General features: G+C 34.1%; 1 protein-coding gene across 10 annotated transcripts in view; it reads right to left on the reverse strand.

The window, feature by feature from the left end:
• LOC125073613 (focal adhesion kinase 1) overlaps positions 1–27859 on the reverse strand; it is a 163998-nt gene that overhangs the window by 13045 nt on the left and 123094 nt on the right. For 4 of the 10 annotated variants that reach the window (XM_047684512.1, XM_047684511.1, XM_047684510.1 and 1 more), the window contains exons 2-4: positions 19357–19883; positions 11914–12026; positions 358–542 (exon numbers count right to left, since the gene is read on the reverse strand). In XM_047684512.1, coding sequence (XP_047540468.1) covers positions 358–542; positions 11914–12026; positions 19357–19793 — 735 coding nt within the window. In that variant the 5' untranslated portion in view covers positions 19794–19883. Of the gene's footprint in view, positions 1–357; positions 543–11913; positions 12027–19356; positions 19985–27859 lie in introns of those variants that run through there. The other 6 variants (XM_047684517.1, XM_047684514.1, XM_047684513.1 and 3 more) reach the window with 2 other exon arrangements.

The raw sequence follows: 27859 nt of genomic DNA on the forward strand, positions 1-27859 counted from the left end.
ATTAGTCTGAAATTTTGAGATAGACGAGGTGCCAAATAAATAAAGAGTAGTAGAATACTCTCCAACCCTTATTTTAAACGGAGACATGTCATTCGCGCAGCAGTGGGCTATGAAAGATCTATTCACTCGCGATGACGCGTCCATCCACGTTAAATCACCGGGGTTCATTAGTATTGAGTAACGCTCTTGATTATAAGATGTCTTAGTGTGCGTAAACGATTAAGAGAAAAATAAAGAGAGCAAAAAATACAAATTAGATTATGTTTGGTAATTCACAAAACGATAACACGACGGCAATCTAACCGATTTTAATTACTACATAATTCTTCTAGATACGTTAACTTGAAACAAACGAACCTTTCCGCTGGTGAGCCTGCGCGCCCGCAGCGCGTAACACGAGGCGTACACCCGGTCGCCCGCCGCTAGCCTGGCGGCGAGACATCGCAGTACTGATCTTACATCTTCGTCCGCGGACGCCCTTACAACGTTGAACCCGCCGTTCGGCAGGTGCACCTTCAACGTTGATGGATCTGTTGCCGCTCCTGTAATAAACAAATTATTACCTCAAAAAAAGTTAAAAATTGCTTATGAAACGTAGGTTTTGAGATAATTTGCTTCTTACTGGTCACTGCACAGGACACAAGAAAGTTTCCATAAAATATGTTTTTACGTCCGAGCATGAAATTATATATAAGCACTTAAGACTATGAAAAATGAGTGGACTGAACCCACAATGTTCGGTTAAAATTCACGTCTTCTTGTAGGGTTTGGGGATTGGGGAATCTTGTATCGGTTTTAACTTAAGGCTCTTTTGAAGTCCTACTCATATTTTAATTTTGTATATTTCGTTGTTTGTTACTAAATCACACAAAAGTGGTTCAAAAGATTTATATGAAATTTGTAATAGAGATAGGTTACACTGCTGTTTCGTTCTTCCAACGTCTGACCCTCTCACGCACGGACAAACCGCGTTTAAAAGCAAGTTTCAAATATTCTTTCTGTTGCAGTGAGAGTGAACCAGTGTGACCAAAGGCGTTACGGACACGTCGGACAATTGACCATTGGTAGAATATTTTGTTTACCTGACTCATAAGTTGAAAACCACCTTTAACATATTTATTAAAAATCTTACAAATAATATAAATTTGCAAAAGTTTGGGTGGATGACGGCTGATCAGAACTGAATTATATTTGGCACAAAGATTGTTTACAATCTGGAAGAGCACATACATTTTTAACCCTTACACTTGTACGTCACACGCTCACACACGTGTGAAACGGCGGACAGAAACTAGTAGGATGAAACAAACATTACGACCGGACAGGGATACGGGAACGTTCAGTTTTCCAATTCAATACAAATATCATCATTTTTTAGTAAAACGGATGTAATTGGATTTAGGATGTATTGATTGAATTAATTAACATATACTTAATAAAATATATATACTTTATTGTGCAACAAAATGATATTACACAAAAGGTGGGATTAAAGCTAAACTGCTATATCTACCAGCCAACCTCAATACGTTCACGAAAGGTAACCAGTAGGTGTGCATAATGATAGTATTTTATATAAATTATATATTTACATACAAATGGATATTTTTAATAAATTTGGATTATTTACTTCACAGTATGTTTACCATAATATTATGTATATTTACATTAATATATCTCTTTTTGAAAGGAACAGTGACAATAATTGTATAGATACGAGGAGGAAACGAATAACACGTAGATTCCGACTTCGCTAAGTTATAACATCTTCCTGGGGACGGTATTCGTTTCTGTATTCAGATTTAACGGTTATTTTTAAATTTTGTCTTTATGGTATCGGTAGGCGGACGAGCCAATGGGCCACCAGGTGGTAAGTGGTCGCCACCGCCCATAGACAAAGACGCTGTAAGAAATATTAACCAATCCTTACATTACCAACGCGCCACCTACCTTGGGAACTATGATGTTATGTCCCTTGTTCCCCAACAATACTGAGTACTGCTGTTTGGCGGTAGAATATCTGATGAGTGGGTGTTACCTAACCAGACGGGCTTGCACAAAGCCCTACCACCAAGTCAAGTTATTAAAGCCTATTAAAATTTAAAGCCTTCATGTCAATATCATTGATAAATAAGGCATATGACTAAATAAAAGATGATATTATAAATAACGTGGATATAGTATTTGTTGATTTGTCCCTGTCGTTAAAACAGTGAACAAATGTAACTACTTTTCTTGCCGGTTCTTCTCAGTAGAGCCTACTTTCCGAACCGGAAGTAGCTTTACATTTAATTCAACTCTGTAACACAACGATTCAAAAGTGCTTTTATGAGCCTACTTGAACCTACTACTACATAAAGAATATTTTAATTTCAAATTTATGATTATAAAATTTTACATTATGTATAAGTACATGTATATATGTACATATATTGTAGAAACAGGTTGTTTTCATAATATATAATTAGTAATTATTGTACCATCATTAAAAGACGATACAATGTTAGTCAAAACTGTTATGATTTTTCAAGCATTAAAGTTAATTTAACTAAAAGCTTAATTTAACAAATTAATTAGCCGTGAAAATTACTATGCGTGACACGTCGATATTATATTTGCTTAAAATATATGTTATAAATTACTGTGTTTATATTTCATAATTAAATAACAGAGAATCAATTTAATAAATAATCATTATCATTCATTAAAAATACAAATTTATACGACTACATGAATTCCGGCTATATTTTGGATCATGTATAATTTTCTATTGAATTCGGTACATAACTAAGCCGCAGTGTTAATGTGACCACCACGCGGTGTTCATGTGACCATTAAATGCGGTTTGATCAAACGACATAGATGGATAACGAAATTTCATTCAACACACAGGTTTCCATATCGACATCATTCTCCAACGTGGAAGCTTCACGGCCGAGCACTGAACCGAATTTATTGAAATTTAGCATCAAGCAAGGTTGAACGAAGGACATAGACTATTTCTTATGCCTTACACTTGACGACCAACATCTTAAACGCGAGCGAAGCCGTGGACGACGACTAGTACTTCATATATTAAATCTTATATAGTAATAGCGTAAGCCGATTTTTGTCCCAGTGACTATGGGACGATAACTCATAAAAAATCGGTAATGGTCTCATTTTGAAGAGCTTCATCCGTAGATGTGCAGACTATTAAAGAGGTTTCTTGACTGCAATTTACTAAATTGCTTCAATTAAACAAATAATTAATTTTAAGGAGCGAAAAAATTCACTGGCCGGTTGGCACTACGGCTGTATAAGAAAAAAAATGAGAAACGTAAACAAAATTAAAGGAAATTGTTTTCAACAAATTCCAAGTCTAACTGAACTAACGTATAAAAAAAGACATAGGTTTCAAAATTTATAAAAACAAAACAAAACTTTTAAATAATAGCGAAGTTTTGCGAGTATTACATATGCATATAAAAATATATGTTTTTTAAATATTTTATCATATATAGTCACATTGATTTCAATCAAGTATAAATCATATTAGTTCGTATAATTGTATTAAACTAAAACAGTATTCAACGAAGTCTAAATCTCGTTTATATTTGTAAAGTAGGGCGTCAAATGGAGGAATCCATGCTAATCCCCGATCGTTCTATTTAACTTAATACCTTATAAGTATCTTAAAACTACTTATGCTATGAAAAAGATAATCGGGAATGGCTCAGTGGATAGACGTGTCACGGGTCAACTTCAAACAAGTATGGCTAAGATTATCAAATGTTAGATTTAAGATTTATTTTTATGTTATAGATGCAAGATGGCCAAGAGTTTTGAATAGGTCCTAAACGAACTAGGTTCTAACCTAGACAAGCACCACTTAATTTTCATGAGATGTTCTAATATATGACGGGGAAGGGATCATGAGGATACCTGCACGGAGTAATGACGACCTCCGTGGTCGAGTAGTTTGTACACCGGTTATCATGGGTACGCCACTCCGAGGTCCCGGGTTCGATTCCCGGCCGAGTCAATGTAGAAAAAGTTCATTAGTTTTCTATGTTGTCTTGGGTCTGGGTGTTTGTGGTACCGTTGTTACTTCTAATTTTCCATAACACAAGTGCTTTAACTACTTACATTGGGATCAGAGTAATGTATGTGATGTTGTCCAATATTTATCTATTTATGTGCGCGAAATGATGTATCGAGTGTATTTACCAACTTGCATTGGAGCGTGAGGATAAGCAACTAACTAACAAACTTTTCCTTCCAGGGAAGAGGAGTTATCCAAGAAGTGGAACATTTGTTGCTGTTACGTATTCTCTCAAATATTTGTTTATGGAAACATTAGATATATAAAATATTATTATTATACGTCGTACTGTAAATTAAGTAAGTAATATCGAAAAGTTTACTATATAAAAACTTGGAAGAAGAAATGGTTGATGTTGATGAAAAGTCGAGAGAGCGATTGTCCTATAGATCTAGGTTATCGGGGATTACAAAACACACCATAAATTATGTACTAACGTACACTACCCATCGCATCAGATTGCAATTTTTAATCCATAGGAAGTTCAAAAATGTATTTACTCGGTGGCCCATATAGTGCAAGACCGTCTAGGGTAGGTAGCACCCACTCATCAGATATTCTACCGCTAAGCAGCAATACATAACATTGCTGTTTGAAGGATGGGCCAATGTTATTAAAGGCACAAGACATACGTTTTAGCTCCAAGGTTGGTAGCGTATTGGTGATGTAAGGAGTGGTTAATATTTCTAATAGCGCCAATGTCTATGGTTGGTGGTGACTTACTCATCGGGGCTCATTTGCCTGTTCGCCTACTACTATAAAATATAAGAGTCTATTCATACGAATTTGTTACAAGCGAGATATGTTTTTTGAATACTAAAAAAACCTATACACGAAACTAATATAATTAAACAAAGCACGACATATAAATAAACCCATATTTATTTGTCGAAGTTTGCAAAAAAAATCTACAGACAAACAAAGGAGCAAAATTGTGATCTGTTTTGAATCTGCGTATTTCTATCTCTCTCTCTCTAATATCAATATATATAAATAGGCCATACGGCTAGACCGATTTTGATGTTGTTGGAGTTGCCTTCTGGGTAGTTTAGATTGGTCATTAGTCGGCGCTGCGATTGGATTTCAGAAATTATTTAAAAAAAAAACTTATTTCAACCGTGCGAAGTCGGGGCGAGCAACTACCATAGTAAACTAGGATTTGAATATTCCCAAGTACAAACTTTATAATTGTTATTATATATATATATTCAAGTCAAGTCAAATTCTCTAACAAATATACAATTAGCATGCTGAACTTCTAGGAATGTAATCGTTGGCGTCAATAAAAAAAAATCGATTATCATTCAACACCCACCCGTTCTTAATCCCAAGAAGCGTCTTTGTATTAATACTTTATTCAAATTTATGTATAATCCATATAAACCGTCAATATATCCGTTACATAACTTTAACAGACAGGGCAACTTCTGCCAAGGTTATATATACATACATATCACCGTAGAATTGTAAAAACCGTTGGTTTGTAATCTATCTCGCGAGATTATAAACTGCCGAAATATTTTGAACGGTGATTTAACTCAAAATAAAATTTCCATATTTTACGATATTTCGGTTAGGTTAGTGTTTATATGAGAACTGAAATTACGCACTTCGATAGATTATTATCTACCGAAAAGTAATGCGTTAAATTGTAAGCAGCATGTGACGGTTCACAATCTTTTGACAGTTCGCAATCTCGCGAGATAAATTACAATCTAACGGTATTTACAATTTTACGATGACATATTTTAATTCAGAAACCCGAGCTAATAATAACATCATAACTCAATACCATTTTATTTTCCTAAAACCCATAATTATATACGAACTTTTTCAAGTGGTCCTTCTAAAAGAAAGTTAAAGTTCAAGATCGAGATCCTCTTACAATCAAATAATTAAATAATAATAATTGATAAACTCCAATTAAAAGTTTGAAAATCTTTTCTAGAACTTAAGCATACTGTACTTTAAATATTTTTCAATATAAGTGAAATTAGGTATTTAATCAGAGTTATTAAGTTTAGATAATGGACAGCATGCTTAAAACGATTAAATAGTTTTAACAAGTATATCGATATGGACGACTATATAACACTAACATCATGACAATTTCATACTATCGATGTTTACTAGTGGTAGGTTTTTTTTATGATATCGGTAAGTGGACGAGCAAATGGGCCACCTGATGGGAAGTGGTCACCAACGCCCATGGACAATGGCGTTGTAAGAAATATTTACCATTACTTACATCACCAATGCGCCACCAACCTTGGGAACTAAGATGTTACGTCCCTTGTGTCTGTAGTTACACTGGCTCACTCACCCTTCAACCCGGAACACAACAATACTGTGTACTGCTGTTTGGCGGTAGAATATCTGACGAGTGGATGGTACCTACTTGCACAAAGCCCTACCACCAAGTAAAATAGGTAAAGTAGGTAAAATAGTGACACCTAAGTAGATACAACCCAGTACCCTAAATATCGCCTATGGATTTCTATATAATTTTAAGGAGAACATTTTGGCAACGCATTAATGGAAAGGCTTTTACTATTCACGACAATGTCAATTAGCAAAGGTGAAAGGTGAAGGTTAAAAGGTCATATTAGGTGATCCATTTTTTGCAGAGTTTTTTACAGGACTACCGGAAACGTGACAGAGTTAGTATATTGTCCTGTCTCTGTATATGATTGAACAGTAGAAGTTGATATGTAACAGAGGATCATCCCATAAGCTCAGTCTATATATACTCTCTCCACGCAATGATATGATAGGTCAACGCGCCGATGTTCATGTTAATCGATGTCGAAGTATATTAATCTCATATAAACATACTAATTTATGAAAAGCTATACGGGAATCCAACATTCCAATAACTCGCTATTGAGCCTAAGTAACCGGGCCGTATCTTCCTCGTCAGTGCTAGAATCGTACACCAATAAATGTCAATACATACCTTATACGGTCTGAAGCTCTATGAATAAATCCATGCGATTCGATTGTAACGTAGTTATATGGAAGAACATCAAGTAGTTGAGATGCAAATAGTGTAGCTCATTGAATAATCAAATTGTATAGTTCAGTGGAACTCGGCTAAGTAACTCACGGGCTGGAAACGCGACAGCGTTAAATTACCGGAAAATTAGGTTTTCCTAAGATTTCCATGAGGAAACTTTAATACCGGCCGTATTGATTTTCTACTCGGAATAAAATATAACACACGGATGATTTGCACGACGGAAAATTTACCTTCAGTCCATTCTCGATGGTATTTGTCGAGCAATAGTAGAAATGTTTGAACTATTCTGTAAGAATTCAGTTAGAACTCGCTGTAAAGACGATCGTGGTTTATCAGAAAGTTTTAAGCGACGGACCTTTTATATAACATCTCTGAGTTTTTAAATTAATATAGTTTTGGCAAATGACGATTCAAAAGTGATCGTAAAAGTCTACTCTTTTTTTTTTTTTTGCATTAGCAGCCCGTAAATGTCCCACTGCTGGGATAAAGGCCTCCTCTCCCTTTGAGGAGAAGGTTTGGAGCATATTCCACCACGCTGCTCCAATGCGGGTTGGCGGAATACACATGTGGCAGAATTTCGTTGAAATTAGACACATGCAGGTTTCCTCACGATGTTTTCCTTCACCGCCGAGCACGAGATGAATTATAAACACAAATTAAGCACATGAAATTTCAGTGGTGCCTGCCTGGGTTTGAACCCGAAATCATCGGTTAAGATGCACGCGTTCTAACCACTGGGCCATCTCGGCTACTCGAATAAAGTATATTTTGATTTGATTGTGTGAGCTTTATAAATCGATAGAGTTATAAAGGAATAATATAGAATAAACAGTTATAAAACAAACAGTTTTAAAGTAAAGTTGCGACAGTACATATCTCATCACTTCGTCGATGGGTCGGGTATTCAAATATTGTAATTGAGCCAATTATTAAATTAAAATGTTACGGCATACATAAGGCATATACGAGCCGAGATGATCCAATTGTTAGAACGCATGCATCTCAACCGATGAATGCGGGTTCATACCCAGGCAAGCACCACTGAATATTCATGTGATTAATTAGTGTTTATTATTCATCTCGTGCTCGGCGTGTCTAATTTCATCGAAATTCTGCCCCATGTGAATGCACAAACCTCATTGGAGCAGCGTCACGATATAAGCTCCAAAGTACTGGACTATTAGCAGGCTTACCTTACTTTACTAACGGATATGTTTGTATAACTGTAGGAAATCAATAATCGAGTGCGAAGTGTCGATCTTTTTTTTATGAGATAATTATGGACGAGCCATTGGGCTACCTGATGGCAATAATTGGTCACCATCACCATGGATTTAATAACCATTGCTTAAATCGCCAATGCGCCACCAATCTTGGGAACTAAGATGTTATCCCAATTAATGTCCCAATAAAATTATGACATTGTAATTATATTCCCACACCTACACTTGAATTTGATTTTACGATTCAACATCCGTATCTAATACTCGTCAAACTTGTTATTCCACATCTCTATTAAGGCAACTTCCGATTTTTTATGTCACCGGAAACACTTTAGAAACCGCTACCACCGGTTGTGTATGATATCTCATTAAGTTCACGTTACTTTTTAGTAAAATCTAGTAAATTATATTACATATGCTTTTGTAAATGCTTTCTAGTATTTAAAATATATATATTAAATAAATAATAAAACCGCCATGTTTACTGTATCTCATTTATTATTGTAGCAATAAGCTTTAAATTTCTTAAGAAACAATTCTTGAAGTGTCGTTGTAATTTGCTTTACCATAAAACACATTTTGTTTTAAATAATCTCCGTTTCACGTAAGGTTAGATTGGAATCCTAAACGTGAATTGCGGATTCAAATCCGAGCATCAGCATAATTTAGTGTGCTTAGGCTGATTGTCTTAATTAATACCGTGAGATGTGGGCAAACATTGTGATCACCATGTGTCACCAATTCACATTGGAGCTTCCATCAAAAGGAGACAAGGCCTCAGTCCAGTAGAGGAACACTTATAGGAGTTAAAGGCACGTACTTTACTTTTTTATATTGTTACACGGAGAACCTAGCTAGCTAGCTGATGTAGCACCAATCACAACTCGTAACGTTTTATTTCGGTTAAATATCGTGACAGCGATGCGGGCGGAAGGATGTCGCCGAAGCCAGGCTGGATAGGCCATAAATAAATGTTATCTGTCGTTTTACCGACCGCCATAACCCATTATACAATACGTCAGAGTTATTCATGAACGCCCCCTACCCTGGACAAACTTGTTAGAGATATATATATATTATTAAATTTTAAATTAACATGTCCTTGTAACTTAGTGGTTTAGAGTACCGAGTTTGTAGTCGGTTCTTTTCTGAAGGATATAAATAAAAGTGTTTGTCTATTACTCTTATACAAAAATAATGTCATTAATTGTTTAGGTGGTGGTACCTCCTGTAGTGATATCACGGTAATGTTCACCAATCAGATAGCGCCAAAGAAAATCCAAATTGACTTTTTTTAGGAACCTTTTCTAAACACTTTTGAATCGTCGTGTTACAGTATTAAATATAAAGCTACCACCGGTTCGGAATGTAGATTCTAATTGGATGAACCGACGAGAATCTCAGTTTCTTTTCCATCCGTTTTGTTTTATTTTCATTCAGTACAGATTTGTCAAGAATAATTGAAGTTACCACTTGGAAAACGAATACAGTTCAGACGCAAGACGAGGTTTTAAAAAAAATTAAGAATGATAAACGAACAGACGGACGATTAAAAAAGTGCACCAATACCTCTCGTGCCCTGCGGTGAAGGAAAACATTGAGAGGAAACTTGTATGTATCGGATGTAATTCTGCCACTGTAATCACCAACCTATATTCGAACAGGATTACGGAATAAGCAAAAACCTTCTCTTTAGCAGGATTCAGCTCAACAGTGAAACGTCTGTAGCTTTACCTCTTTAACCGGACATGACAAAATTCTGAACTATATTTGGTAAAGAAACCTTAAAATGGACCGCTCGTTAGTAACCACGTGGCCCGATCGTCGGCAACATCGGAAGTGGTGACATCAGCGCCGGCTCCTATAATGACGCCTCCTGTCATTTTCTTTTTAGTGGCGGTTAACGAGCGTCGAAGTGTCTTATCTATTCCGATATTCTGATTCAAATCTAACTATCTCACTGATATCTGTTGTTACTCTCACTGATATTTAAACATAAACATTATATATAATTAACTTATATTTAATACAAGATTATATTAAAGATAAAAAGGCGTGGAGGCGTGTATTTATTGTATATATATATATCGATATATAAACGCTATTAATACATAATATGTAATTATGTAAATGTAAATAATACTTTAAATTTTATAATTTTTTAATATGAGTTTTTTTTTTTTAATTAGTATATTATTAACCATTACTTCCATTAGGACAACCAATATCAGACGAACAAATTCAATCAAAAATTTTATCGCACATTCGCTGAATTTAAAACAATATTCAAATGGAAAAGTTAATTAAAATTCGATACAAAAGCGAACGACGAGTACCGAGTCGTTTCGAGTTAAGATCTGTTACGAATTTTAACTTTTAATTAAACATCTTTGTACGTAACGAGTTGGATGATAAAACTCATTATGGAAATGACGCTACGAGAAAATGCGTTCTCTGTTTCTGCCTTCCAGCGCATCGCGACCTTGGCCGGTGTTTTCATGCATTTTCAAGTATTCCGTCAAAAGTAGTTTTCTCAATTTGTGAGCAAATGTGCTGAAAAAACTGGGTCATAATACAAATGTATAACGTTAACTATATTTACAAAAAAAATGCTTTGTTTTGCTTACTGGCAGTAGAATTGTTACATTTACGTTCACATCTTTTCAGCCTACTACTACTACTTCCGTTATTCGTAGTAATCTTAGTAGTAGTTTCTAAGTAACTAGTATAACGTATGGCCTATTTTATTCGAAGTAGAGATAAACAAATAAGCTAAAATCTATGATAAATTATGCAATATAAACAGTTCTTCATGATTACATCTTTATTCATTATAGAACACTGTAACTTAACAAATTATATCCAGTTTAATTTTACTCCCAAAGTTTCGCCATTTTGTCGTGAATCCATAATGAATAACACGGATTAATCAAGATATGGACCAATGATATCGCGTCAATTAAATACAGAAATAATGTTAAAATCTGTAGAGTTTGTAATGAGCTAGAATTACAATTTAAACGTATTCTTATTAATCGTTATTATAATGGTAGATCTGATAACATTTTCCGACATCATATCAACACAGACACTTTGCCGTCGGTGAGTATTTTCGTGGATTTACTTTATTCGAATGCGACTACATATTATTATTAACAGTCACTCAATCTGAATTTTAAGACTATTAGAAGTCACTTAAAGCCTCTATACGCTTGTAGAATTATGAATCCACAGTGAATCCGAGATCTTATGAAACTCCGTAACCGTAACGAAAACTAGCGGATATCCGAAATAAAAATATCTTTGAAGCCGTAATCCGATATAAACTATATTTTTTTTATTAAGGCTTTTGTTTTTTCTATGATTATAACTAATACTAAATACCTACAAATAAAATCAAACTGTTACCTTATAACTATCCCTTTTACAATTTATCAATAATATAATATTCGTAACTAAAAGCAAACGAAACAATCGGATAAGGAGTCATTCAATTTCGAATCCGTAACTATTCATATATCCGTAATGTATTTACTTTTCGATAATTACTTTTATATTTGGTAAGTTTATGAAAAAAATAATCATACCGTGCCCAGACGCAGGTGTGGCGTGACGCTTGGGCGAGCCGCCCTGCGGCGTGGGCTGCATCGCGCGCGCTAGCGGCCCCTCGCCGCACCGGCCGCCGCCCTCGGGCTCATGGCTGTAACAAAAATATACACATAAGTACACATTCCAAAATATGATCTATGTTTTTCAACTGTGAACGTGATCTATGTTTAACTTTGAAATAATTTATTTATACGGATTTTTCAATAACAATTAATTCTTATTAATACACTCGTGATTAATTTTAACAACTATTATTTATTTAAACTTTTAAATATATTATCATTTATTTATCGTACCTTAATTTAATTTATTAATTTAAGATCAAGTAACCTTATATATAAGGAAAGATAAACAAGAGTTCTTGTGATTTTTTTTTAAATCAGTTAAACATGTTGCCAATTGTAAATCAGATATAGAATTTGTTTATTAATTTTTGAATTTAGAATAAAGTATATTCTTGAATATAAAGATCGATATACATATGAAGCTATTGACGAATAGTCAAAATTGCACGCAACGCCACAGTTGCACTCGGTCAACACGCGGCCTTCGTTTTAATTATCTACAGGCTAGTGGCTCTGTGTGGAGCCGCCGCAAGTTACAATAGGGTGTCCCCCCTTATAGGGGGGAGTTCCATCGATTGGCAGCATTCGGAGCATGCAAATGCGCTGCGTGTATGTGAAAGGGGCTGACAACCCTTTTAGTGGTCGATTTCGTTGTGTTTATGTATTAGATTTCACGAATCATTGCCTTACGGTTGATTAAATTATTATACTTTCACCATACTTATTACAAAATGTTAAATATTTGATGATATTGCATTTGTTTTTGTCATCAAAATTACATCACAAATAATGATTAATTGATTAAGCTTATGAAAACTCAACAATGCGTCCTTTGGTTAATATTCCGTCAGTAATAGTCGCCAGTTTAAAATGTGACTATATTTATTGAGTCCTTATAATTCAGTAACAAATAACTAAATACACGAACATATATGGTAAAAGCATTAAGCGTATAACAAGCATATACAATAACATATTATGTATGACTTGACAAAGGGCTTTAAAGGAATTAGTATGGTCCAACGGTTGGCGGAATTTCTTTCGAGACATTCCGCTAACGATTGGACCGAGATAGTTTAAGTATGTAATCTTGTCAATGGTGACAGAAAGAAAGAAATCGATGTTAAACCGAACACCGCTGAACAGCATTCATAAAGTATTATTTATTATTAAAATAAAAATACAACTGAATATTTTGTGAATATTTCAAGAGCCTACCTGTTGCCATGAAGGGGAGCTCCCCTTAAATATTTATTTTATTTTGTTTTTAGTATTTGTGTGAAAGCTTAAACTGTCTAGGTATTGCGGTTCTTGAGATACAGCCTGGTGACAGACCGACGGAGAGAAAGACAGCGAAGTCTTAGTTATACGGTCCCGTTTTTACCCTTATGGTACGGAACCCTAAAAAGACGGTCAACTAATGCGATTGGTTAAATATTTATCTGTATGTAAGCGTGGTTGTTAACACGTAAGCTCGCTATGGAATCCGATCTATGTATATTATTATCAATATTTATTTCAAAAGGAAACAAACAATACGACGTGGGCAAGAGGAGAGTGATTCATATGGAACAGGTTGAGACGTGTTCGACGTGAATCACAATAAAAGAAATTAATACGATTTTGTAACAGTCGCAAATGTTTCAGATAAGAATGAAATAGATGACGACATACTTACAGACATATAGGTTATCGCAGCGAGTTATAATCTATCAGCTTTTGCGCAGATCGATGCAAAAAATGTTACTACAGTCAAAATAGAAGTAAGACACTTACCGCTATAATTGCTAAAATTGTTTTTTTAAGCATTAGCAGCCTGTAAATTTCCCACAGCCGGGCTCAAGGCCTCCTCTCATATTCCGCCACGCTGCTCCGATGCGGGTTGGCGGAATACACATGTGGCAGAATTTCGTTGAAATTAGACACATGCAGGTTTCATCACGATGTTTTGCTTCACCGCCGAACACGAGATAAATGATAACACAAATTAAGCACATGAATATTCAGTGGTGCCTGTCTGGGTTTGAGCCCGAAATCACCGGTTAAGATGCACGCGTTCTAACTACTGGGACATCTCGGCTCAAGCTCATCTCGGCTAAAATGAATGGTTTTCGATAAAAAAAATATGGAGTAAATAAAACAGCTGTCATGGGACCCGGTAGGAACGAAGTAGTTTTTGATATACATTATGTATCAAACAACGTACACAATAAAATAAATTACCAACGTTAGATAAAAATATCGTTGCTGTATAAAATATGCATATAAAGATGATTCCAGATAAAACATTGAGAAATGTTGTAATAATATTGGCTGACCAATTTCGCGTAGTTTGAACTAAATATCGATTCTTCATTTGTAATATTTCGCATAAGTGTTGCGTTTACCTCACTGTGAACTAAAATTGCATACGACGATGCAGGTTGAAGACCTCAATATGGATCGCAATAAATGATAACGATATGGCACTTGTGAAACTGACCATTAGTTTAATGTTGCAACCATTTCATATTACTGTGATAAAGTTTTAGTTATATAATAAAAACTAGAGCACTAATTATCCGCCCGCGGTTTCGTTTGAAGATAAGGTGTGTTAGGTACCCTATGTTCTTTTACGTACTCCTGACGTTATAAGTTAAGTTCATGATGATCTTTTGAGTGTGTAAGACGTGAAAGCGGTTAGGTATGGATATAAGAGCAGCAGATAAACGCAATATTATGTCAACCAAAAAATCTTATTCGGTATTGAATAGAACACACATTCAAGTGCCGTGTGCTAATTCTACTAACACATTGACAGTTTATCTCAATCGAATCGAAACATAATAGTTGCCGTTCAGTTGGTTTCCTATTCTTCAATTGAAGAGATCCCGGAAACCCGTCTGGGTAGGTACCACCCACTCGTCAGATATTTTACCGAACAGCAGTACTCTGTATTGTTGTGTTCCGGTTAGAAGGGTGAGTGAGCCAGTGTAATCACAGGCACAAGGGACATAACATCTTAGTTCCCAAGGTTGGTGGCGCATTGGCGATGTAAGGAATGGTTAATATTTCTTACGGCGCGTCTTCTATGAGAAGTCCATTTATATGGGCCATTAGCTCATCCCCAAAAAAAAACAAAGAATTGGTCCTAGAAGTTACATCGGAATGGAATCGCGAACATATAATGAATATAGACAAGTAAAGGATTGGAAGATACATACAATGGTACAAACATGCAACAAATTAGTGTAATTATTGTAAAGGTCGACGAACTTACAAAGGTAATTCACGATTTGTAAACACAAACTAGTTCAGCACTACGTAATTAGGTCGGCTAATTTATGTTCTGCAGCATCGTCTGATTTGAAAGCGTGAGTAAATACTGTTGGATCTGGAGCTTTTTTATCAATTGTTCCATCTGAGGCACATTTTCTTGATATTAACAATATAGGAGCTCATATTATACTTCGAATTTTAGGAGTTATGACTTAACTAAGTGCATGTAATGGACGATTTTGTTTGAGTTTAACCCTTAACCATAATGCTTCATTTACAGATCAGCTAGAAAACATTTCGCATATTTAATAGTGTTGCTGTTTCTATTACAAAAAATGGGCAATATATCATTTGTTTATTTTGTGCCTTAAAACAATTATCATATCATTTGAAAATGTTGACGTTTCTTGTGACATTTCTTGTTTCTTGATAATAAAGTATGTTGCGTAGTGTTCCTCTTATTTTAATATATATTATATAATAAAAACAACGTATTCTTATATTAAAAACAATTAATTCAATAAAAAAAAGAAACAATTAAATGGACAGTGAGTAAATGAAATTAGACGTTTGCCTAATTTGGATCGGAAAAAAAGTAATATCGTTTTAAAAACTTTATGATTAAAAATATCGCCTGTAAAGCTACGGATTAATAAATGTATAAAAATTTAATTAATTCCATTCAACGTTCGGAAACTATCGTACAATACTGTCCGTCTTTATTTTAAATTGGTTTCCATAAACCCTCGTTATGATCTAGGCTGTTGAATATTCATTACGCGATGCTGCGCGAATGGACGTCAATACAGATTTCGCTCGATTTTTTTAACTGAATCCGAAAAATGAGGTGGTTCTCAATTTAACTGTATATATAGTCTTTATGTACATTTATTCATGTTTAGACAAATGGACCACTGTAGTTACACTGACACGTTTATTTCAGCCTGACGTGATTTCCTTATTCTGAAAACAACGTGTTCGATAAAAGTTGATTTAATCGGACATTTGTATCACATTTTAGTTCTACCAGATGTCCTTGACCTGCTAACTACCCACGCTCTTGATTACCTAAGAATTAGTAGTTACATTAAAATTCATATACGTATCACATTGCACGTATTTTTCGTTATTTTTATCTTATGTTATCTTGTATAAAGTATATTTAAGTTGTTATATAAGTATAGTAAATTATATAAATATTAACAACTCATAAAGCTTTATGGTAGAAGTACTCATATTACAAATGAACGAAACAAACAGGAATTCCACAAGACTGCCACACTATCGACCTTGGTTACTATAGAAACCGTGGTCTAATTAAAACCTTCAATCACGACCCAATGAGATCACCACATTAACTTCAAGCTTAGAACTTTTAAGCTAATCCACATCTTTTAAATGTTTTTATTAAAATTAATAATATTAGTACTAAATTGTATTAACAGTAATTGTATATCAGCTGAACGGCTCAACTGGCCGAAACTGGTGTAAAATTCAATTTCCAAATTTGAACCACTGGTACTAACAGGTAAAAATAAGTAAGATCCCGTGAAAAACCTAAAAATAAACATATTATTGATTACTTTTAAATAGAAAATAAATGGTAACATATATAAGACACTTTTGGAGTTGTTTAATTGTCAGTTTAAAAATTGTCTTCGTCCACGTGTCAATAATTAAAAAAAAAAAAACAAAAACTAAAATTTGACACAATAGCACAAACAAAATCGTTATTGGAAAACACAATTATTTCGACGTCCGACGATAACATGCGAATAAATTATTCATCGCACGTAAATCATAACGTACGATTCGTACGCAACTTATTTATAAATATTCGCTAATTACGTTTACTGATGTCGACAACATTTATATACATGAATAGGAATAAATATTGTATTTAATACTTGTTGCAAGCGTAAATAACCAATGAGGGTTGATTATAGATTAAATTAATTAATTAATAGCCAATGGGCGTTGAATATAATTAATTAACAACATGGTTGGTCCAGTAAAATCTGCAAGAAACCGACAATTGATGCCCCAGTCGAGAGTCGTTAAGTTGAAACCTGGCTTGTATGATATCTATCAAGTATTATAAATATAAATTATTGAAGTTAATGTCGCGTATAACTTTCTCATATATCTCGATAGATTTCTATGTGGGGTTTAGAGAAACAGAATAGTTCTACAGAGCTCGGTACAAAGATCACATACATAGAAATAGTTACAGGGCGCATCTATGAGAAAATTGATAAGGAGAGATCTTCAGTACATAATTAATTATTTCTTTACTTTCGATTTAAAATTATCTTATCATACATTTCATTTTTTTTTTTAATTAATATTTATATTCGGTACATTTTTATTCAATTAAATTCTATTATTTTGTTAAAGAACACTAAAACGGGAGAAAGGCCGTGGACGAAAACTATATAATAACTATATATTTTAAATATACGGGAATATCTTCATTTAAATTAAAAGAAGGTATTCCTATATACATGCTTATTTACTATACTCCGCATTCTAATTACTTTTAGAACAAGTCACATAGGAAAAACATTTTAAGTTAGTAAGTTCGGACAGTTCTATTAGATTGTGCTAATTCATTAAAAAACTAGTACTTTAACTAGTGTTATCAACAAGATAAAAAGGATTAAACTCAACTGACATAATTAGTTAAAAATAGTGTGGAACTATAAGAAACCAATTTCGAAGACTTGTTATATTATTTGGATTATTTGTCAACGAAATGATAATGAAAATTAGTTAAGCGTTCATTAGATTACGCCATTGGTTAAAAGCTTTATTATAAGTAAAATGTGTTAAGTTTAACAATTTTTTTTTTGTTAATAGCAAGTATAACTCGACAGTAGAATTGAATTAAAAAGAAAGGTTGACACTTTTGTTTGAAATAGAATTTTTAAGTATTTTAACTTAATTAGAAGTCGGAATCATTTAAAAGCAATTATTTCCACTACAATCATTAGCTGCATTTAGTGATGTAGTTAGTTAATTAAGTAATTAGTGAACATATCAACTTCTTATAACGGTGTGATGGCAAATGGGCAAATATTATATTAGAAAAAAAAAAAATTAAGTAAGTCGTACTTAAGTCGTTAACTATATATATATATATATATATCGTACTTAAGTCGTTAAATATATATATATATATATATATATATCTTAATAGTAGTTACTTAATAATAAATCACAATTAATTAATCACCGTGACATATTATTATATTTACGAAAGCTTTATTTTGATTAAAATATTAATAAAGCAGCTACTTATTCTATAACATTTAAAAAAAGTTGTAATAAAACAAATATACAATGACTCCGAAAAAACAAAGAAATTAAAAACTGCTTTAATTAAAAATTTACACAAAATATTTGAATATAATAAGTCAAACAAAACTCCTAAACATTTTGCTTAAGACTTTGTTTAGCCTTTATAAATTCCAATGAAATGTTGAAGCAGTAACCGTTAATAGAAATAAAGACTGACAGACAGCTGAAAACACAGCGCAAAGCAAAAATAAAGAACGATACATTCAGGATGCACATAGAGCGAGACGTGCAACCGTAAATATTAAACTACATCATAATGAATACTCATTCATATTTTATAATATATTTAATAGTTAATCATCCCAAATATATGCAGAATCATAAATCATTGTTAATTCGAATCTATCGAATTCCATCACAAACAGTTGAAGTCGAATTTAATAACGCTTATCCAGCCTTCGAAATAGCACCCACACGCCACCCACATCGTTGAGCAAGGTGGAGACATTTACGATAACAAGTGTAAGGGAAAGTGTACGAATTAATTAATTCCAGTCATCAGTAACTTGATTACGTTAAGATGTAATTAAGCAACGTATACTTCTTTTATACCTGAGAAACTGGATCCATTTGTAAACGTGCCAGATTGTTCACTAAGATAACAAACAGGACCCTAAATGGTACCCTAAAAAGTACCACTAATGTTCGAATCAATAAATTATTTTCTAACCTTATTTAAAAAAAAAAATGAAAGCTTTATCATTCTAATTTAATCATTTTAGAAGTAAAATAACGAACCTTTTCGATCGAACCCTGGTGTATCTCCACGTGTTACTGCTGTAGTGTCCCGAACTTGAAGGGCAAAGTAACAGCTGGAGACTGTTCGGTCTGGGCTGTCTTTGTTTCTTGGATCTCAATTTGACAACGTCATCCTTTTTAGTTTCTTTAACCGGTGGCTTCTTAGAATCTACGCTCCATCTATTCTTATATTCTAGACTGTTCCTTAATTCTATTCCTTCGTCCAGATTTAAATGATCTAACTTATCATTAATGAAACTTCTAGACCGTAACAGATCTGGCGTTTCGTCGATTCTCTCATGCTTTCGTATTTCGATCGGCGAAGTCGGAGGTCGTCTCGGTTCGAATACGACTTTTGAATATTCGTTGCTACGACGCCATAATCGCGGAGATAATGGCCAAAACCGCCCATTGGGCTGTGCAGACTCCATTACCATTTTTTAAACACTTTTTATTTATTTTTATTTCGTTAAAACACTCAAACTTTCGATTTTAAATTAACACTTCGACTTTATCGATGCTTATTACTGTATAAACGATTTAGAGTTACCAGTAGTAATGAATAATATTACACTTATCACAAGTTTAGCGAAACACGTAATCGTATTAAAGACAAACGTGCGTGATATCCGAAAGTAATTCATTGACTATATGAGGTTGGAGCGAAATGTGCATAACAATCCCCCACCAAGGTACGCAATCACACGTTACGCCTACGAATTCTAGATAAAACGGAACGATACGAATGAATCAAGTGTCATATGCAACGCATCACAATAAGGTAACATTCGTACCTTCCGATGAATGGAAATAAGGATGGCTTATCAGATAAATGAATGCTACTGGAGTATCCGAATCGGATACCGGATTAAGTGCTATGGTTTGAATCATAAACGCATTTCATTTGTCTATTATTTTATCATTGGATGTGTTATGATTTGTAATATGATATGCAATCCTATTAGACGTTACATTATAATTGTAATCCTGGAAGAGATAACTTGTTAGCGTCTTAGATATTTTTATGATATTGATATTGTAAACTTTTATATGTTCTTGCTTTACAATAAGTTGTATTATTATTATTATTTCCTGAAAACAATGAACGATCATTGTATAATTATTTGTTGTTGGGTTTTTTACCAGTAATATTCCTTAGTAATTCAATGAAGTATTTCTTTAACTTCCGAGAAATGTAATCGTTTTTCAAGAAATTGATGAAAAACGCTGAAGACATCGCAATTGATAAGTATAAATTTTTAGCAAACATATGACATTGATTTTCTGAACTTATCGTTATCGATTTGCATCGCGTAGTTATGCTGGTAGTTTCAGTGTCATTGACCCCTATTTTTATAACACATTTAAGATAAGAGAATTTCGTTAAATAAATCATTGTAAGTGTATATTTTATCGAATTACTTTAAAACGACGTAAGCGACAATTAATAATTCAAATTGATGTTTGTTTTTGTATGAAGTCTTAACAGCGATTTGCATACGTAATTAATTTTATGTCGATTTTTATTATCATAATACATGCCGTGATGTTTAATTTCTAAACCATAACTGTACAAAAATACATATAACAAAGATTTTTCAAAGTTTTACTAAAGTATATAGTGATCTAAATTATATTTTATTTAATTAAAACTATTGTTATGACATTTATCATAAGTAAGTACGTAAACACTATCTGTCTACATTGTTGCTCTCGTTCACTATCCAAAAGTGAAGCACCTTGAGGAGCATCAGACATGACGAAAAAATTCAGACGCACGACTGACAAATTTTTGTGGTTCCGGAGATACGCCAGAATCTAAACTCCAATTCATTAATGAGGATTTATTGAAAATAAAACTTAGCATCTCATTACAGGCTCAAAATCCGAACCTAAGATGGCAGTCAGTCATGAGTCAATTTCTCTTTTATACAAATATTTTGCTTTACCATGAATCTACATTTGTTAAGCTTCAGATTTCCCACAATCTTGTCAAGCATCTGCATCAAAAAGGGATAACCATAAAATGGTTACTGTATGTAATGGGTGACGGTAGGATGTATTCGAATAACATTGCATACTAAACGGTCGCTCAGGAAATGGCGACAGGACGTAATCTATTCGCCATTTTAATACTGATATACTCGGTATAAACATTAGAATTGTCTGTTAACGTCGCTTATGATAACATCTTAAACATTTAACGATATTACAATAATATTATTAAATTACATTTCTTTTTATTTATAAAAAAAAAAAACTTGTTATAACCTCTATTCGTACGTATATAAGAAGATTATATATAGAAACATTACACTTACAAACTAATAATACCTAGTTTCCGACCTCGCAAAGTTAATACATCCTTCCTTAGTTCGTTTCTATAATAAGATTCAGAAGTTATTTTTAACTTGGCCTATTAAAAAATTTAAAGCTCATGTCAAAAAACACAAACTGTCAGCTCCTGTGGTATCTAGAGGAGTACCAGCTGATTAGTGACCGCCAGTACGGTTTCCGTCGAGGTCGCTCAGCCGGTGATCTTCTAGTTTACCTTACTCATAAATGGGCGGAAGCAGTTGAGAGCAAGGGGGAGGCATTAGCAGCCAGTCTGGACATAGCGAAGGCCTTCGATCGCGTATGGCACAAAGCGCTTCTTTCGAAGCTTCCTTCCTATGGGCTTCCCGGGAAATTATGCAGTTGGATTACCAGCTTTTTGGCAGATCGGAGCATCAAGGTCGTTGTCGACGGTGCATGCTCCGACCAAAAATTCGTCAACGCTGGTGTTCCACAAGGCTGCGTTCTGTTTCTTCTGCATATCAATGACTTGTTGCAAATCAGGAACATTCACTGCTATGCAGACGACAGTACCGTTGACACCTCATACACCGGCCGTGCTAATATTTCTCGGGAAAACGTCGAAGAAAACCGGAACAAACTTGTGTCTGAAATCGAGTCTTCGTTAAACGAAGTCTCGAACTGGGGCCGGCTAAACCTAGTCCATTTCAACCCCAAAAAGACGCAAGTTTGCGCGTTAACCGCTAAAAAAACACCATTCGTCGTATCTCCACGATTCGAGAACATTCCGTTAGCCGCCACAGCTAGTATCGGAATACTTGGCGTTGATGTTTCGAGCCTCGTTCAGTTCCGCGGTCAACTGGAAGGCAAAGCCAAATTGGCATCAAAAAAGCTTGGTGTGCTCAGCAAGGCAAGACAGTATTTCACGTCGGCCCATCGCCTAAGACTATACAAGGCGCAAATTCGGCCTCACATGGAGTACTGCTCTCACCTCTGGGCGGGTGCTCCCCAGTACCAGCTCCTTCCATTTGACCGTATCCAACGTAGAGCAGCTCGAATTATCGACGATCAAGCCCTTTCTGATCTGCTCGATCCTTTGGCGTTGCGTAGAGATGTTGGATCACTCTGCATCTTCTACCGAATTTTCCACGGGGAGTGTTCCGAGGAATTGTTTGGATTAATCCCGGCAGCTGAATTCCACCTTCGGACATCTCGACAAAATTCTAAATTTCACCCACACCACTTAGATGTCCGTAAATCCACAACAGCGCGATTTTTAAGGCATTTTCTGCCTCGCACAACCACTCTGTGGAACCAGCTTTCGCCGGCGGTTTTTCCGAACCGATACGACTTGGGAACCTTCAAGAAAAGAGCGTACTTATTTCTTAAAGGCCGGCAACGCACCTGTAACCCCCCTGGTGTTGCAGATGTCCATGGGCGGTGGTAGTCGCTTTCCATCAGGTGAGCCTCCTGCTCGTTTGCCCCCTATACCATAAAAAAAAAAAAAAACATTGATAAATAAGACATGACGATACAAAAGTACCTTCATGAGCCGGAAATGAAGAGTATTTTGATTTGGTTTTTTATTGATTGTCAAAAACACTACCACCGGCTCGGAAAAGAATATGACCTGAGAAGAATGGGCAAAAGAAACTTAGACTTTATAAAGAATACTGAAGTTGACGCTGTAAAACTAATTAATATTTAAGAGGATATATTATAAATATGAAATTGCGCAAATTAACCCGCACAAGCACATAGCTATTACCCAAAAAACAACTCTTTTAAACAAATGTTTTGTAGTTTAAATTGTAAAGCGAAAAGTAACCCATATTCGTAATTAGCTAAGGCAAGTAAAACCCAAAAATGTTCTATGTTGATTCGCACGTAATTATTTTATGTGTAATTGCTGTCATTTTAATTAATATAAACAAGACAACAAAATAGTCGGAATACAAATTTGAAATGATAATAGTTTAATAAAGTAATCCTTTTGAATTTTGCATTTTATTTAATATATTGGTGTCTTAAAATATGTACATGGTATTATTTCGATTCGCGATTTATTTAGTAAGCATTCCATAAATATCCTTCTGGGCAAAATCAACACGTGTATGTAAAAATTAATATTTATAATTTCCATCGTAAACGTCTCAAAATTTAATTCATTGAATTAAGATTTTTGAAATCACAAATCACAAATAAATAGTTCTGGAGACTATACTTGACTTCAATCCCACCTATTATGATCCACGTGTTTTGTACACTGGGACATCCTGGCACACCATTTATGCCACGAATATATTCAATAAGGCATAATTATATGACAGAAAGTTTCATAACGGAATACCAATCGAGTAGGTATATCAGTCTGGTGATAAATTACATATACAAAAAAGGCCGCCTAATGTAGAAGCCGCAGGAAGCCAGCTTGAATCGCAGGAAATATAAGTATACGTACATTGTATAGACATCGTCATTTCTATGAGACCCTGAGTCAGACCACTCGATTCTCGATATCAACGGCCCGATTGAGACATTAGGGTGACCTATTACCATACAAATACTATGGAAACGAATGACAGTTCAATTACGGTGATGGAAACTTGTTCTAATAATTGAAATTGACTTAATTCTCTATAGATTTTATCAGCGATTTTTAATATTACTAGATGAAAAACGCGGATTCGTTCGGGAAAAATAAAATTAACTAAACAAAAATGGTGTATCATTTACTTTTCATTAAAGTTGAGATTATCTATAACATTACCCGTAAGCATCAACTATGGCCGCCCGTTGAACTGTCATGTAATAAAATTTAATGGTTTATATATAAATGTCTCGCTTATACGAATTTTGCGGATATACCTATGTTGTATACCCGCAAAATTCGTAAAAATAAAGTAATTATTTTTTAACGGTCTACAATTGTGGATAGGTTTCGATCTAGATCACCTCGGCTCTCGTAGTCTTAAGTCTCATGTACATGATGTAGAAGTCTACAATAAAGTTCGTAGTGCGCGACGATATCACACAAATACGGCCTCAGTCTTCCAGCAGACATTCTAAGTAATCAGTCAATGATATTTTTGTCCCAGTATTAAAACAGGGGAACTCGCATACAATAGCCGGAACAAACAATACAGACAGCGTAATTGGTAACATTGATATACTTACCTCATTATTATTAGCAAGTAATTTTGATCACTATTTTCATACATTTACAGAGCATACTCGTTTGTTGAGATGTTGGTAATTTTGTGCATAAAACGTGGGACGCAAAACGAGCTCCATATATACACCTAATATCGTATGCATTGTGATCGAATGACAGTTGCTTGGAAATTTGAAGACGATACGCATACGTTATAAATCTATACATATAATAAAATTGGAGTGTCTGTTTGTAATATTAAAATAACCCATTTTTACTAAATGCATATGTATGTATACACGGTACATACTTGTATACCAAAATAACATTTTTTACAATTTTTGTCTGTCTGTTTGGTCCAGCTAATCTCTGAAACGGCTGAACCGATTTCGACGGGACTTTCACTGGCAGATAGCGGATGTAATAAGGAATAACTTAAGCTACTTTTATTTAAGAATTATATATAGAATAAAAATTAAATCACGCTACAATATTCAAATAATTTAAATTCAAACAAAGCGCACGAAATCGCGGGCACAGCTAGTATTAAATATATATCCAACTAATATTATAAAGAGGTAAAATTTATCTGTTTGTATGTAAGGTGTAATCTCCGGTTTTATTTTTATTATGGTAGACGGACAAGTAAATGAGCCACCACTGCTGATGGACAATGGCACTGTAAAAAATATTAACCATTTTTTTGCCAATTCACCAACACCCTTGGGAACTAAGATGTTATGTCCCTTGTGCCTGTAGTTACATTGACTCCCTCACCTTCGAACCGGAACACAGCAATACTGAGTACTGTTGTTTGGCGGTAGAATATTTGATGATTGGTGATACCTACCCAGACGGGCATGCACAAAGTCCTACCATGTGTAATGTTCCAATTCAAAAAAATCACTGGTAGAAGGCTACTTTATTCCTGAGTACTACAAAGTATAAATTGTATATCTTCTGTCTTCTTGTCTATCTGTTAACGGTAGACATCGAATTTACAGAACGTGCAAATAGATAATGAACTCGATTAACGCCATTAAACAAATGGGTTATTTAGATCTCGAGGTACATTTGTATAAATATTTTACACATGGTAAGCTTTAACTCAACACACCTAAATTAATATACGTTTCTCGTGACAGTATGACTAATGAGAACATTTAAGTATATAACACCAGTATATACGTTTTCTTCCCCGATTTAACTATATTAAATTTGACGTTTTTTTTTTCTTTAATATAACTTCATAAATAGCAAAATATTGGAGATGATAACAAAGCAAAGCTATGCTTTAAGTAATTTGTCAAAAGGAGTTTTATATAACCGAATTTATTTATATCTTGAATCACAATACGAAAATTAAATTTAAGTATCACATATTGAATATTTTATTTAAATGGTCTGAAACATCAACAGGTATTTTTCTAATGGAATTTACGATGAGAGGGTTTACCCTGAATAATTGAATATGGATCATCCGAATCGTTCACCTTCGTTATATTTGGAACTTCAATGCTCCCTTATGCATCTGACAAAAGCTGTTAAATCACTTGAACAATGACACTGGCTTACTCGCCATTCAAAACGGATTACAGAAACAGACCAGGCCAGGTTTTCTAACCAGGCGGTTTTGGAAAAATCCCTTTCCCGATTTCAAAAAACATTAACCCTTATCAGATCGGTGTCATAATAAAACGAAATCGTATAAAACTTCTATACTGAATAAATTGTTTAAATCAGCCCGTCACTCCTCATCATATATCACGTCGCAAACTCTGCTAACGGTTCGAATTTAATGGCACGTTTGATGCAAATGTCGAAATCTTGACGAATGGTACATAACCTGCGTGACGGACGGCGTCAATAATTTCGGAGAAGAATTTATTTTTATAACCAAAATCGATTTTCTTTCTAAATGGTGTTCGTACATCCCATAGTCAGATAGATCTTTTTTTCTTCTGAATGTAAATTTAGCAACGTTATAAGTTACCTTAGATAACGATGAAAAAATAATTGATTAATTAATTAACTGTTTTTTTCATCCACAAAGACGTTGATCTTGTAAGATGTAGATCTGTTGGCGTCAAATAGTTATCGTTGTAGGCTAATTAAAATATTATTATTATTGTTTTATGTTTAATGAATTTATGTTTTAATTGCTAGACAACATCACTATTAATATAATATCGATAATTTTACGATAAGTAATGTGTATAAATTAACAGCCTGTAAACATTTACAGGCCCATGCCTAGCAGTGTATGCCCAGCATTCGCTAACATCCCACTGCTAGACATCAGGCATCCTCTCCCTTTGAGAAGATTTTGGAGCTAATTCTACCAGGCTGCTCACCAATGTGGGTTAGTGGATACACATGTAGCTGAATATCATTGAAATGAGACACATGCAAGTTCTCTCGCGATGTTTTTCTTTACCGTTGAGCACATGATAAAAATCAAAGATAAGATGCACGCGTTCTAACCACTACACTCTACTATACTAAAGTTTATAATAAAAATAAAAGAAATAAATTATTCTGATATTTAGTTCTAAAATCTACTAAACTTAACTATGTCAACTTATTTCTTACATCATTATACGAGATAAAAGTTTGCGTAGAAATAACCATATGCATATAATTTTAATATTTTATCATTACATTTTTTTAAGAAATAATTATATCAGTACTTCTAAAAGAAATAAAAGCTAAGAATTAACGAATACCTACTAGCGCCATGATAACTTTACATATATTATAGGATATTCGATCCTACAGTGCTATTCCGGAAGCTGAAAATCGTAAAAAATTAACTCACAGTGATAAGTTCTGACAATTATGATTGCGGTGATTTTTAAGTTTACTTTTAAATAATACAAATGTTCATGATTTTTTTTCTTGCTACAGCATAGGTTTTAAAACTCGATTCTTATACCTACTCTTTGAACGTACGAGACCGCATACTAGTATATGAATCATATATGGATAGGCTTATTTATAGAACAGATTAAAATTAAAATGTATATGTGCGTAAATAGATTATATAAAATCCAT

This window comes from Vanessa atalanta, chromosome 24 (assembly GCF_905147765.1).
Source record: "Vanessa atalanta chromosome 24, ilVanAtal1.2, whole genome shotgun sequence".
NCBI classification, from domain to species: Eukaryota; Metazoa; Arthropoda; class Insecta; order Lepidoptera; family Nymphalidae; genus Vanessa; species Vanessa atalanta.